At 24.1% G+C, this 14,911-nt stretch overlaps 1 protein-coding gene across 4 annotated transcripts in view; it reads right to left on the bottom strand.

Annotated features, from left to right (window-relative positions):
• LOC117179442 (fatty-acid amide hydrolase 2-A) overlaps positions 1-14,911 on the bottom strand; it is a 115,708-nt gene that overhangs the window by 53,003 nt on the left and 47,794 nt on the right. For 3 of the 4 annotated variants that reach the window (XM_033371247.1, XM_033371249.1, XM_033371248.1), the window contains one exon: positions 14,181-14,384. The exons of the other annotated variant lie outside the window; for it this stretch is intronic. In XM_033371247.1, the coding sequence (XP_033227138.1) occupies positions 14,181-14,384 (204 nt within the window). The remainder of the gene's footprint in view (positions 1-14,180; positions 14,385-14,911) is intronic. 4 annotated transcript variants of the gene reach the window in all.

Below are 14,911 nucleotides of genomic sequence, written 5' to 3'. Positions count from 1 at the left end.
AAATCTTAAAAAAATTTTGTGAAATTTTGTGAATTATTTTGAAATCTTTAAAATCTTCTTCAAATATTGGAAAGCTTGGTGAAATTTCTGTGAAACCATTGTAAAATATTTAAAACACTTGTGAAATTAAAAAATTTTTGTGATATATATTTTGAAATCTTCATGAAATCTTTACAATCTTCGTTAAATACTGGAAATCTTTGTTAAATTTGAAATATTTTGAAAACTTAAAAAATATTTGTAAACTTTTTGTGACATTTTGTGAAATATTTTGAAATCTTTAAAATCTTCTTCAAATATTGGAAAGCTTGGGGAAATTTCTGTGAAATCATTTTGAAATATATGAAATCTTTGTGAAATTTTAACATTTTTTTATATATATTTTGAAATCTTTAAAAATGTTTCTACACTCTTTGTGAAATTTTTGGGAAATATTTTTAAATCTTTATAATATCTTCAAAATCTTCTTGAAATATTAGAAATCTTTGTGAAATTTTGAAATTTTTGTGAAATCTTTTGAAATCTTTGTGAAATATTGGAAATCTTTGTCAAAATGTGAAATTTTCTGAAATCTTTAAAAATATCAAATCTTTCTGAAATATTTTGAAATCTTCATAAAATCTTTAAAATCTTCGTGAAATATTGAAAATCTTTGGGAAATTTTGAAATTTCTGTGAAATTTTAAATCTTTGTTTGTGAAAACTTTTGTGTTTGTTTGAAATAATTGAAATATTTTCAAATCTTCTCAAATTTATTAAAAGGTTTTAAAATTCTCTAAAATCTTTGAAATCTGGTGCACTGCAACCATTTTTGAAATCTTGGAAATTCTTTTATTCTTATGAAATCTTTGTAAAATCTTTATAAAATTTTTAAAATATTTTTGAAATCTTTATTCAAATCTTCGTGAAATTTGTGGAAATCTGTCGAAATCCTTATAAATTCTTAAAAAGACTTAGGAAATATTTCCTATACGTTTGGTATTTATTTAAAATCACTGGAATATTAAAAATCTTTGTAAAGTACTTTGAAGTTTTATAAAAAAAATATGAACTCGTTTCAAATCTTTGAAATCTTTTTTATTTTTGCCTACTTTTCCCTTTTCGAAATCTTTGAAATTCTTGAAATCTTTTAAAATCGTTATGGATTCTTTAAAATAATTGTGAAATCTTTCTGAAATCTTTTGAATTCGTTTAAAATCATTGAAATATTTAAAAGCTTTGATTGAAATCATTGAAACTTTTTGGAATCTTCTTAAATTTATTAGAGCCTTTTGTAATTGTTCAAAAACTTTTGAAATATTATGAAATATTTAAACACTTTAAAAAAATGTTAATTCTTAAAATCTTTTAAAACCCTTCTTACATCATTTGTATTTGTGAGATATTTTGAAGTTTAATAAATAATATCAAATCGTTTCAAATCTTTGTGAAATTTTGAAACTTCTGTGAAATCTTTTAAAATCGTTGTAAAATCTTTGAAAACTTAGTGAAATATTTTGAAATCTTTAAAATATTTCTAAAACATTTTTTAAATTCTTTATTTCCGAAAACTTTTGTGTTTGTTTAAAATCATTACAAAATTTTTTAATTCTTATGGATTCTTTAAAATAGTTGTAAAATGATTCTGAAATACATTTTAGTCTTTTAAAATCATTGGAATATTTTAAATCTTCGTGGAATATTTTCAAATCTTTAAAAATTTTGATAAAATTTCAGAAATCCTCAAAACCTCTGAAGTGTTTGGAAAATGTTTTGAAAGATTTTGAAATCTTCATGAAATATTTTTGTGCAATCTCTCTTTGGCCTTTGTTCGTGAAAATTTTTGTTTTCGTTTGAAATCATTTAAAACTTACGAAATCTTCTTAAATTTATTGAAAGCTTTGAAAATGTTATAAAATCTTTAAAATCTGGTGTTTCTGAAATAACTCTTTTTGACATATTTTAAATTCTTGATTTTTTTTTTAATTCTTCTAAATTCTTTGCAATATTTTTAAAATCTCTGAAATCTTTTTACTCATTTAAAATCATTAAAATATTTTAAATATTTGCGAAATTTTTTTAATTCTTCTTTGACGTCAAACATTCGAATTTATCTACGAAGTTCTTGGAAATTAAAAACAAAAATAATCCACAGATAAAATTTCGACTAGACAATCTTAAATGTCAAAATTCAAATTAGAAAAACATAAATAAATAAAAAGCGGGAAAAGAAAAGGATTGAGCTTCCAAGTCCATCTTTTTTCTCCTCTTTTTATATTTTTATATAATTCTCCTATATCCCCTTTTTTATTTTGGTTTTTAAAACTGCCATTTTCGTTCCATTCTCGAATTTGAACTTTCCCAGTATTTCTCAATTCATTGCCTAATTTTTACTATTATTTCAACAGTCATGATTTTTGTAATTGTAATTTAAACTAGAGAATAGTTCAGATTTTTTTCTTATATCCAATGCTGCCACAGCTAATTTACATGAAAAATGGAGAAGAAGTGACCTTTTTAAACCGAAAAACTGAGAAAAAACTAAAAATGCAAGTAAAAAGAATTCAAAAGAATTCACAAGAATTGAAAAAATTCAAAAGAGTTCAGAGGAATTCAAAAAAATTCATAGGAATTCAAAATAATTCAAAAGAAATCTTGAGAATTAAGAAAAACTCATCAAAATTTGAAAACATTTAAAAGAATTTGAAATAATTTAAATTATTGCGAATAAATTCAAAAGAGTTCAATTGAATTGGTAAGAATTCCAGGGGAATTTTAATGATTCAAAAAAAAAATCAAAAACATTCCACGGATTTCAGTGAAATTGAAATAAATTTAGAAAAGTTCATGACAATTCAAAAGAATTGAAAATAATTGAGAAGAATTCATGAGAATGAAGAAAAACTTATAAGAATTTAAAAAAATTGAAAAGAATTCGAAATAATTAAAATTATGACTAATAAATTCCAAAGAATTGAATTAAATTGGCAAGAACTTCAGATGAATTTTAACAATTGGAATGAATTGTGCAAAATTCAAGAAAATTGAAAAGAATTAAAAAGAAATAAGAAAAATTCATGATAATTCAGAAAAACCCATAAGAATTTGAAAAATTGAAAAGAATTTGAAATAATTAAAATTATTTCTAATAAATTCCAAAGAATTTAATTAAATTGGTAAGAATTTCAGATGAATTTTAAAGATTTTAGAATAAATTCTAAAAATTAAACAAAGGATTTAAGGGAAATAAGAAGAATTCGATTAAATTCAGAAATATTCAAAGTAAATTGAAAAAAATTGAAGTGAATTGATAAAAAATCAAGAACATTCCACGGATTTCAGTGAAATTGGAATGAATTGAGAAAAATTCAAGAAAATTCAAATTATTTCTAATAAATTCAAAAGAGTTCAATTGAATTGGTAAGAATTCCAGGTGGATTTCAACGATTTTTGAAAAAAATCAGAAACATTCCACGGATTTTAGTAAAATTGGAATGAATTGAGAAAATTGTTTTTAAAATTAAAAGAACTGAAAGGAACTGAAAATAATTCAGAAGAATTCATGAGAATTAGGAAAATATCATAAGAGTTTGAAAGAAATTAAAAAGAATTCCAAATAATTTAACTTATTTCTTAGAAATTAAAAAGAGAATTGGTAAGAATTCCAGGGATATTTTAACGATTTTTGAAAAAAATCAAAAATATTCCACGGATTTCAGTAAATTTGGAATGAACTGAGAAAAAGTAAAAAATTAAAAGAATTGAAAGGAAATGAAAATAATTCAGAAGAATTCATGAGAATTAAGACAAACTCGTGAGAATTTAAAAAAATCAAAACGAATTCCAAATAATTTAAACAAAGGATTTAAGGGAAATAAGAAGAATTCGATTAAATTCATAAAAATTTAAGGTAAATTGCAAAAATTCAAGTGAATTGAAAAAATCAAAAACATTCCACGGATTTCAGTAAAATTGGAATGAAGTGAGGACAATTCAAGAAAATTCAAAAGAATTAAAAAGAATTCAAAAGAATTCAGAAGAATTCTTGAGAATTAAGAAAAACTCATAAGAATTTTAAAAAATTAGAAAGAATTCGAAACAATTCAAATATTTTAAAATAAATCCAAAAAAACTCAATTGAATTGGTAAGAATTCCAGGGGAATTTTAACGATTTTTGAAAAAAAATTAAGAATATTCCACGGTTTTCAGTAACATTGGAATAAATTGAGAAAAATTCAAGAAAATTCAAAAGAATTTAGTAGAATTCTTGAGTATTAAGAAAAACTCATAAGAATTTTACAAAATTAGAAAGAATTCGAAACAATTCAAATATTCTCAAATAAATCCAAAAGAACTCAATTAAATTGGTAAGAATTCCAGGGGAATTTTAACGATTTTTGAAAAAAATTAAGAATATTCCACGGTTTTCAGTAACATTGGAATAAATTGCGAAAAATTCAAGAAAATTCAAAATAATTCAAAAGAATTTAGAAGAATTCTTGAGAAATAAGAAAAACTCAGAAGAATTTGAAAAATAAAAAAGAATTCCAAATAATTAAAATTATTTCTAATAAATTGAAAAAGAATTCAATTAAATTGGTAAGAATTCTAGATGAATTTTCACGCTTTTAGGATAAATTCAAAAAATGAAACAAAGAATTTAACGGAAATAAGAAGAATTCGATTAAATTCATAAAAATTTGAGGTAAATTGAAAAAAATTGCAGTGAATTAAAAAAAATCAAAAACATTCCACGGATTTCAGTAAAATTAGAATGAATTGAGAAAAATTAAAGAAAATTTAAAAGAATGTGATAAAATTTCTAGGAAATTAAGGTGAATTTAAAAGAGTTCAGGGGGAATAACAAAAAAGGCATTGAATTAAATAGAGCCGTGTGCCTATAGAAAGATGCAAGTAAAATTAGAAAAAAATTGTGCAAAGTAAAGAAATTCAGTAGAATTCTAAAGGATTTAGAAGATTTTAGGATTAATTAATAAGAATTCAGAGTGAATTTGAAATTAATTCAAATAATCGATTAGAAAAATCAAAAATATTTCACTGATTTCCGTAAAATTGAAGTAAATTTAGAATAACCCAAGATCATTCAAGGGAAAGTAAACAGAATTCAAGGCGAATTCAAGAGGATTGAATCGAAAAAAATTAAAGCATATAAAATCCAATTTTATCGAATTTAGAGAAATATAAAGCACATGAGAAGAATTTGATCACACTCTTAAAATTTCAAGGTGTTATAAAAAAAAAATCAAGTAAATTGAAGAACATTCGCAAATATTCGAAAGATGCTTGAAATTAATTAAATTTTGAATGAATTGAGAAAAATTCAAAAGAATTTGATTAAATGTATAAAAATGCAAAGTGAGTTTAAGAGACATCTGGGTGAATTAAAAATTTTTTATTTAAATTCCTTGAATAGAATTTAGTGAATTTAGAAGAATTAAAAAAGGCAGGTTAAATTAAAAAAAAAAAATAAAGAAAATTTCAGAAAATTCAAGGGAATTTAAAAGAATTCCGGATAAGTTAATCAAAGTTTAGGGTGAAGTCCAAATGAATTCAAATAAAGTTTAAAAAAGTTCAATGAAATTCTTACGAAATAAAGTTGCCGAAAAATAAAAATCACGATTTGGAAAATTCTCGAATAATAAAATTCCCAAAAAATTTATAATATCAGCTTTGAAAATTCCTGAATAATAAAATTTGTGACAGAAAATTGCAGAATTATAAAATATCCGATACAGAAAAACTCCTGACATTAGAAAATTTTCAAGTTTAAGGGATTAAATTTTTTTTTAATAAATCATGTTTTTGCCGTAAAAACACAATAATTAAATTTTTTAATAAATTTTTTTATGTTCAGTGTATTCCTTACATTGTTCTTTAAAATTGGAATAACAATAATCGAAAAAAATTTCTCATTGCAAAAGAAAAATACAAGAACAAGATTTTTATTTCGAAAGCAATAATTAAAAATATATATTGAACATTAAATACTTTTTTATTCTATTCTTCATAAATCAATAATATTGATTTAAAAAAAAGTATTTCAATACAAGTATTTTCAATTTGGTAATGTTATAAACAGCCGAGAATTGTTTTATTTATGAATTTTTAAATTCAGCAAGATTATAAATTGTTTCGGAATTTAAAATTTCCGCAATTTTATAATTTCGAGAATCTTCTGTTAAATTGACTAAAAAAACTTCCGAATAATCAATTTTCTTAACAATAAAATTCCCAAATAATAAAATCCGCCTTCAGTTTATAATATTACCGAATTTGAAAATTCTTTAATAATAAAATTTCCGACAAAAAATTTCCAAATTATTAAATATCCCAAATAGAAAATTCCCGAATTTAAGAAATAAAGAAAATTTAATAAATGAAGAAAATACAATAATAAAACATTTTTATCAAAGCATAACTTTGTTAAATGTTTTTTTTTTATAACAAATTATAATATGATTATAATATAAAGAAATTATAAATATAAATATAATATATAAAATAACAATTACGAAAATTGATTATAAGTATAATAAAATTTCCGATATGAAATTGCCGACTTATAAAATATCCGAAATTATAGAATTTTTTAATTCGGATATTTAATAATTCGTCAATTTTCTGCCTTAAATTTTATTATTCATGAATTTTCCTCTTCCAGAATTTTATTTTTTTAAATTCTTTTACTTTTAGTTTTATTTTATTTTCAAATAATAAAATTCCCGACAGTTAAAAATATTACCGAATTGAAAAATTACCGAGTAATAAAATTTCTAAAAAAATTCCCAAATAATAAAATATAACATTTCCGGTAGGAAATTGCCGAATTATAATGTACCCGAACTACAAAATTCCCCAATTTAAGCAAACAGACATTTTTTGTAAATATTTTTTCTTTATTAAAAATACTAAATAATATTTATAAAAAAATCTTGAATGGTTTAAATGCGGGAATTTTCTAGTTCGGATATTGTATAATTGAGCAATTTTTTGTCGTGAATTTTCTTCTTAGAGAATTTTATTTTTTAATTCATTTAATTTTAATTTTATTTCAGAATAATAAAACAGTTTATAAAATTACGGTTTGAATTTTATATAACAATAATTTGAAAAAATATATTTCTGAATAAAATTTTTTCTTGCAATTAATTATTGTTCTTTTAATTTTAAACAATAATTTTAAAAACTATAAAAAGTTCAGAATAATTTTTTTCTGGTAAAAATATTTTATTATATTATTTTTAATTAATTAATAATAATTATTTAAAAATTCTTTAATCGTTTAAATTCGGAAATTTTCTAGTTCCAAAGTTTTATAATTCGAATTTGAAAATTCCCGCATAATAAAATTTTCAAATTATAAGAATCCCGTATAATAAAATTTTCGAACAGTATAAAAATAATCAAATTTCCGCTAGGAAATTCCTCAATCTAAACATACAAATTTCTTTTTGTCAATATTTTCTAGTTATTAAAAATAAATAATTACATAAATTTAATAACTGTAAAACATTAGCAATAATTTTTTTCTGACAAGAATATTTAATTATATTATTTTTAATAAATAATTAATATTTGTAAAAAAATATTTAATAGTTTAAATTCAGGAATTTTTCAGTTCGGATAGTTTATAATTCGGCAATTTTCTATCGTAAATTTTCTAATGCGGAATATTTATATTTCGGCAATTTTATAATTTTGCATTTTTTTATAATTTTATAATATTATTATTCCTGAATTTTCCTCTTTGAGAGTTTTATTCTATTATTTTTAAATTTATTTAATTTAAATTTAATTTAAATTTAATTTTAGAATGATCAAATTCCAAAATAGTTCAAAATATTATCGAACTTGAAAATTTTGGAATAATAAAATTTCCGTTATTTTGAAATATTACTAAATTTGTAAATTCTCGAATAATAAAATTCCCGATAGAATAATTTGTTGAATGATCAAATATCCGAAATAGAATATGATAAAATATTTTTATATTTTTTTGTGAAGATCTAAAGTTTCCAAAATTATTATTTCAATTTAAATTAACAACAACTGACAAAAATTTCATTGGGAAATACATTTTTTCAATTATCGTTATTTTAAATTCAGAGAATCATTTTATACATTTTAAACATTAAAAATATTTTTTTTCAGATAAAAATATTTGATTATTTTATTTTAAATAAATAAAAAATATCTAGAAAAAATTTAATCGTTTCAATTCGGGAATTTTCTAGTTTGGATATTTTTTATTTCGACATTTTCCTGGGACGACTGAAAAATCCCGAAGGATAAAATTCCCGACACTGTAAAATTACCGAATTATTTTATAAGTAGGCAATTTTCTGTCGGTAATTTTATTATTCAGGAATTTTATTATTCGGGAATTTTCCGAATCGGTATTTTTATTTTTGGGCAATTTTATTATTTGCGAATTTTAATATTCGGGAATTTTCCAATTCGGTATTTTTATTTTTCGTGAATTTTCTAATTTTGAAATTTTGCAGTGTCGCGAATTTTATTTTTCGGGATTTTTCGTCAATTCCCGAATCATATTTTTTTCCCCCAATAATTTTTCCCGAATAATAAAATCGCAGAAAAATAAAAATACCGAATTGGAAAATTCCCGAATAATAAAATTCACGAATTAGAAAATTGACGGCAGTTTATAATATTACTGAATTCTAAAATTCCCGAATTGGGAAAGGGAACAGTGTCGGAAATTTTATTTTTCCGATTTTTCAGTTGTTTCTTTTCCAATTCAGGAATTTTATTATTCGGCAATTTTTCGAATCGGCATTATTATTTTTCGGTAATTTTATAATTTGCGAAGGGACGACTGAAAAATCGCGAAAAATAAAATTCCCCAAACAGTAAAATTCCCGGATTAAAACATTCCCGAATAATCGAATTCGCGATTAATAAAATTGCCGAAAAATAAAAATATCGATTTGGAAAATTCCCAAATAATAAAATATATGAATAATAATATTACCAAAAAACAAAAATACCGAATTAGAAAATTGCCGAAAAACAAAATTCTCCAATGATAAAATTGCCGAAAAATAAAAATACCGAATTGGAAAATTCCCGAATAATAAAATTTTCGTATAATAAAATTTCAGAATTATACAATTCCCGAATTGGAAAATTCCCGACTATTAAAGTTCCCGACAATTTATAATATTACCGAATTGGAAAATTCCCTAATAATAAAATTCCCGACAGAAAATTGTCGATTTATAAAATATCCGAATTGTAAAATTCCCGAATTTTCACGAGTAGAATTTTTTATAAATATATTTTATTGATTACAAATACAACAAGATATTAGTTTCAAAAATTATTTTTAACATTTAAAATTTCGAAGCTTATTTTTTGAATTAAAAATAGCAATAATTTTAAATAAAATAATTCTAGGTAAAGCATGCTGTTTTAATGTTCACAGTATTTGAAAAAATACAAAAAGCGTTAGTAAAAATTGAATTTTAAATTAATATATATATATATTTAAAATTTTTAAATTACATTTTTGCGAAAGCTTTTTGTATTTTTTTTATTCAAAAATATTATGCACATTTCAAAAAAAAGCGTTGAAATGTAAGGAATAATTTTTTCTTTGAAAGAAGAATAAAATTTTTATTTTTTGGTAATTTTCCTATTCGTGTATTTTATTATTTGGGAATTTTCCAAATCGGTATTTTTATTTTTCGGCAATTTTCTTATTCGCGAATTTGATTAATCGAGAATTTTCTAATTCGAGAATTTTACAGTGTCGGGAATTTTATTTTTCGGTATTTTTCAATCGTCCCCAATAAAATATATTTATAAAAAATTCTAATTTTTAAAATTCTGGAATTTTCCAGTTCGGTAATATTATAAACTGTCGAGAATTTTATTATTCGGGAATTTTGCAATTCGAGAATTTTATAATTCTGAAATTTTACTATTCGAAAATTTTATTAATCGGGAATTTTCCAATTCGGTATTTTTATTTTTACGGCAATTTTATTATTAGTGAATTTTATTTTTCGGCAATTTTCCTATTCGGTATTTTTATTTTTCGGTAATTTTATTATTCGTGTATTTTATTATTTGGGAATTTTCCAAATCGGTATTTTTATTTTTCGGCAATTTTATTATTCGCGAATTTGATTAATCGAGAATTTTCTAATTCAGGAATTCTAAAGTGTCGAGAATTTTATTTTTCGGGATTTTTCAGTCCTCCCTTTGCAAATTTTAATATTAGGAAATTTTCCAAATTGGCATTTTTATTTTTTGGAAATTTTATTATTCGCGAATTTTATTATTCGGGATTTTTCAGTCGTCCCCTTTCCAATATGGGAATTTTATAATTCGGGATAGTTATTTATTCGCGAATTTTATTATTTAGGAATTTTCTAATTCGGGAATTTTACAATGTCGGGAATTTTATTTTTTGATATTTGTTAGTCGTCCCTTTTCCAATTCGGGAATTTTATTATTTGGGAATTTTTCAGTGTCGTGAATTTCATTTTTCGAGATTTTTCAGTTGTCCCCTGGAAAAGGGAGTTTAAAAAAATTCCGACGCTGTCAAATTTCCTAATTAAAAAATTCCAGAATAATAAAATTCCCAAATTGAAAAAGGTACGACTGAAGAGTCCCGAAATATAAAAATTCTTGACACTGTAAAATTCCCGAATTTTATTCGGGAATTTTTCAATTTGGGAATTTTATAATTCGGGAATTTAAAATTTTAGGTAATTTTATTTTTTGGGGTTATTCAGGCGTCCCTTTCCCAATTCGGAAATTTTACAGTGTCGGGGATTTTATTTTTCGCTATTTTCCAGTCTTCCCTTTTCCAATTCGGGAATTTTATTACTCCAGAGATTGATTGTTTGGGAATATTCCATTTCGTTATTTTTTGAAAATTATTTTATTTGGGAATTTTAATATTCAGGAATTTTTAAATTCGTTATTTTTCGGTAATTTTATTATTAGGGATTTTTCAAAATCGGTATTTTAATTTTTTGGAAATTTTATTATTCGGGAATTTTGTAGTGTCGTGAATTTTAAATTTTCGGAATTTTTCTGTCGTCCTTTGGAAAAGGGATTTTGAAGAATTTCCGACACTGTCAAATTCCCGAATTGGAAAATTCCCGAATTGGAAAAGGCATACCGTAAAATCGCGAAAAATAAAATTTCCTACACTGCAAAATTCCCGATTTTTTTTCGCGATTTTATTAATTTTGTAATTTTATTATTCGGGAATTTTCTAATTCGGAAATTTTACATTGCTGGGAATTTTATTTTTTGGAATTTTTTAGGCATCCCTTTTCCAACTTGAAAATTTTATAGTGTCCGGAATTTTATTTTTCCGATTTTTCAATCATCTCTTTTCCAATTCAGGAATTTTATTAATCAGTAATTTTCCGAATCGGTATTTTTATTTTTCGGAAATTATATTATTCGCGAATTTTATAATTCGGGAATGCTACAGTGTGGAGAATTTTATTTTTCGAGATTTTTCTTTCGTCCCTTTTCAAATTCGGGAATTTTGCAGTGTCGTGAATTTTATTTTTCGCGACTTTCCAGTTGTCCCTTTTTAAATTCAGGAATTTTATTATTCGAGAATTTGATTGTTCGGGAATTTTCCATTTCAGTATTTTTATTTTTCAGCAATTTCATTATGTGCCAATTTTAATATTCGGGCATTTTGCAATTCGTTATTTTTATTTTTCAGCAATTTTATTATTCGGAAATTTTAAAAATCCGTATTTATATTTTTCGGAAATTTCAGTATTCGGGAATGTTACAGTGTCGGGAATTTTATTTTTCGGGATTTTCCAGTCGTCCCTTTTCCAATTTGAGAATTTTATGATTCGGGAATTTTATTATTCGCGAATTTTATTATTCAGGAATTTTCGAATTCGGGAATTTTACACTGTCGGTAATATTATTATTCGGGAATTTTCAAAATCCGTATTTATATTTTTCGGAAATTTTATTATCCGGGAATGTTACAGTGTCGGGAATTTTATTTTTTGGGATTTTTCGGTCGCCCCTTTTCCAATTTGAGAATTTTATAATTCGGGAATTTTATTATTCGCAAATTTTATTATTCAGAAATTTTATTGTTCGGGAATTTTCCATTTCAGTATTTTCATTTTTCAGTAATTTCATTATGTGCCAATTTTAATATTCGGGAATTTTCCAATTCGTTATTTTTATTTTTCGGTAATTTTATTATTCGGGAATTTTCAAAATCTGCAAATACATTTTTCGGAAATTTTATCATTCGGGAATGTTACAGTGTCGGAAATTTTATTTTTCGGGATTTTTCAGTCGTCCCATCTCCAAATTGAGAATTTTATTATTCGCGAATTTTATTATTAAGGAATTTTCTAATTCGGAAATTTTACATTGTCGGTAATTTTATTATTCGGAAATTTTAAAAATCCGTATTTATATTTTTCGGAAATTTTATTATTCGGGAATGTTACAGTGCCGGGACTTTTATTTTTCGGGATTTTTCAGTCGTCCCTTTTCCAATTTGAAAATTTTATAATTCAGGAATTTTATGATTTGGGAATTATATTATTCGCGAATTTTATTATTCAGGAATTTTCGAATTCGGGAATTTTACATTGTCGGTAATATTATTATTCGGGAATTTTCAATATCCGTATTTATATTATTCGCAAATTTTATTATTCAGAAATTTTATTGTTCGGGAATTTTCCATTTCAGTATTTTCATTTTTCAGTAATTTCATTATGTGCAAATTTTAATATTCGGGAATTTTCCAATTCGTTATTTTTATTTTTCGGTAATTTTATTATTCGGAAATTTTAAAAATCCATATTTATATTTTTCGGAATTTTTATTACTCGGGAATGTTACAGTGCCGGGACTTTTATTTTTCGGGATTTTTCAGTCGTCCCTTTTCCAATTTGAGAGTTTTATAATTCGGGAATTTTATTATTCGCAAATTTTATTATTCAGAAATTTTCTAATTCGATATTTTTCCATTTTAGTAAATTTATTTTTCAGCAATTTTATTATGCGCAAATTTTAATATTCGGGAATTTTCCAATTCGTTATGTTTATTTTTCGGTAATTTTATTATTCAAAAATTTTCCAAATCCGTAATTACATTTTTCGGAAACTTTATTATTCGGGAATGTCACAGTGTCGGGAATTTTAGTTTTCGGGATTTTTCAGTCGTCCCTTTTCCAATCTGAGAATTTTATAATTTAGGAATTTTATAATTCGGGAATTTTATTATTCGCTAATTTTATTATTCAGGAATTTTCTAATTCGGGAGTTTTACATTGTCGGTAATTTTATTATTCGGAAATTTTAAAAATCCATATTTATATTTTTCGGAAAATTTATTGTTCGGAAATGTTACAGTGCCAGGAATTTTATTTTTCGGGATTTATCAGGCGTCCCTTTTCCAATTTGAGAATTTTATAATTCGGGAATTTTATTATTCAAAAATTTTACAATGTCGGGAATTTTATTTTTTGAGATTTTTCAGTTGTCCCTTTTCCAATTCGGGAATTTTATAAGTCGGGAATGTTACAGTGTCGAAAATTATATTTTTATGGATTTTTTAGTCGGCCCTTTGGAAAAGGAATATTACATTGTGGAGAATTTCCTTTTTGGGGATTATTACAGTGTCGGGAATTTTAGGTTTCGGAATGTTTCAGTCGTCTCAATTTTCTGTCTAGAATACAGTAATTTTATTATTTCCAAATTTTCCAATTCGGGAATTTTACAGTGTCAGGAATTTTGGTTTTTCGTGATTTTTCAGTCGTCCCATATTTTCTTCTCCGGGAATTTTACAAATTTGGGAATTTTACTTTTAGGGATTTTTGAGCCATCACATGAATGAAAGTGAATAAAACTAGTCTTTAAAAACCTGAAAAAAATCATAAAAATCCAAACCTTTAAAAAGAAATTGAAAATCAAAAAAAAAAAATCAAGAATAAAGCGATATTTTTCTTTCAAAAAGTTTTTCTAGTGACTTTGTCTTAAAAAAGTGACTCAAGTCACTGTATGGCAGCCCTGCTTATTTTTAATTTAACCTTTCAAATTGTGTTAAGTGGAATTAAAAAAAAGAGGCTACTAGAAACTATCTGTGAAAATTTTATGTAAGTCGTCAGTTATTGTACCTATATTGCAAACGTAAAATGCACCTTTGTCGTAAATGGCACCCCGAAAAAGGGCTTCTCTTTGGCAAGAATCTCGACAGAGGGAGCCTCTGGAGATTTCAAAAATTCGTCGCATTTTCTCGCATCCTTCAGAGCATCCTCAAAACGGTTTTCGATAACAGGGTTCAATATTGGTTGAACTTCTTTTATCCGATCGATATAAGACTGGACCACCTTCTCAGACGTGAGCTGTAATCAAATTGTTTAACCCTGAAATTGCATACATAGCAAAAATCACGCTAAAGTGCATCGTGGGTCTTATATACCCCAGCGTATTTAATCATGTATTGTTTAACCCCTATTGAATATTTTGTCAAAATGAAATTATCCGATATAGTTTAAGGTATCTTTTATAAAGTAAAATTGATTTTATATCCATTTATTTATTTTAAGCTTGTTAAAAAAATTATTTAAAAAAAAGTGCAAAAATGTGTTTATTACTTAAAAATTCATAACTCACGCAATTTTAATTATTTTAACCTGAAAATTTATGATTATACTTTTCAAATAGTGTATATATTTGTAACTCACGATTTTTTTACCTCCCGTTTCAGCAGCTGCTGCTAACAGTTAGTGTCTCCAACTAAAGCTAGATGGCGACACTTACTTAAATTTTTCGAATTAAGTATGGTTTATAAGAATTTGAAAATTTCTTGGGGTATCAGATACCCACAATGGAAAATTTAAAAATCCTTATTTATATTTTCTCGGAAATT

The sequence above is a fragment of the Belonocnema kinseyi genome, chromosome 9 (genome assembly GCF_010883055.1).
Source record: "Belonocnema kinseyi isolate 2016_QV_RU_SX_M_011 chromosome 9, B_treatae_v1, whole genome shotgun sequence".
Lineage (NCBI taxonomy): Eukaryota > Metazoa > Arthropoda > Insecta > Hymenoptera > Cynipidae > Belonocnema > Belonocnema kinseyi.
The sequence above is the reverse complement of the archived record's forward strand: the minus strand, read 5'-3'. Positions and strand labels throughout refer to the sequence as shown.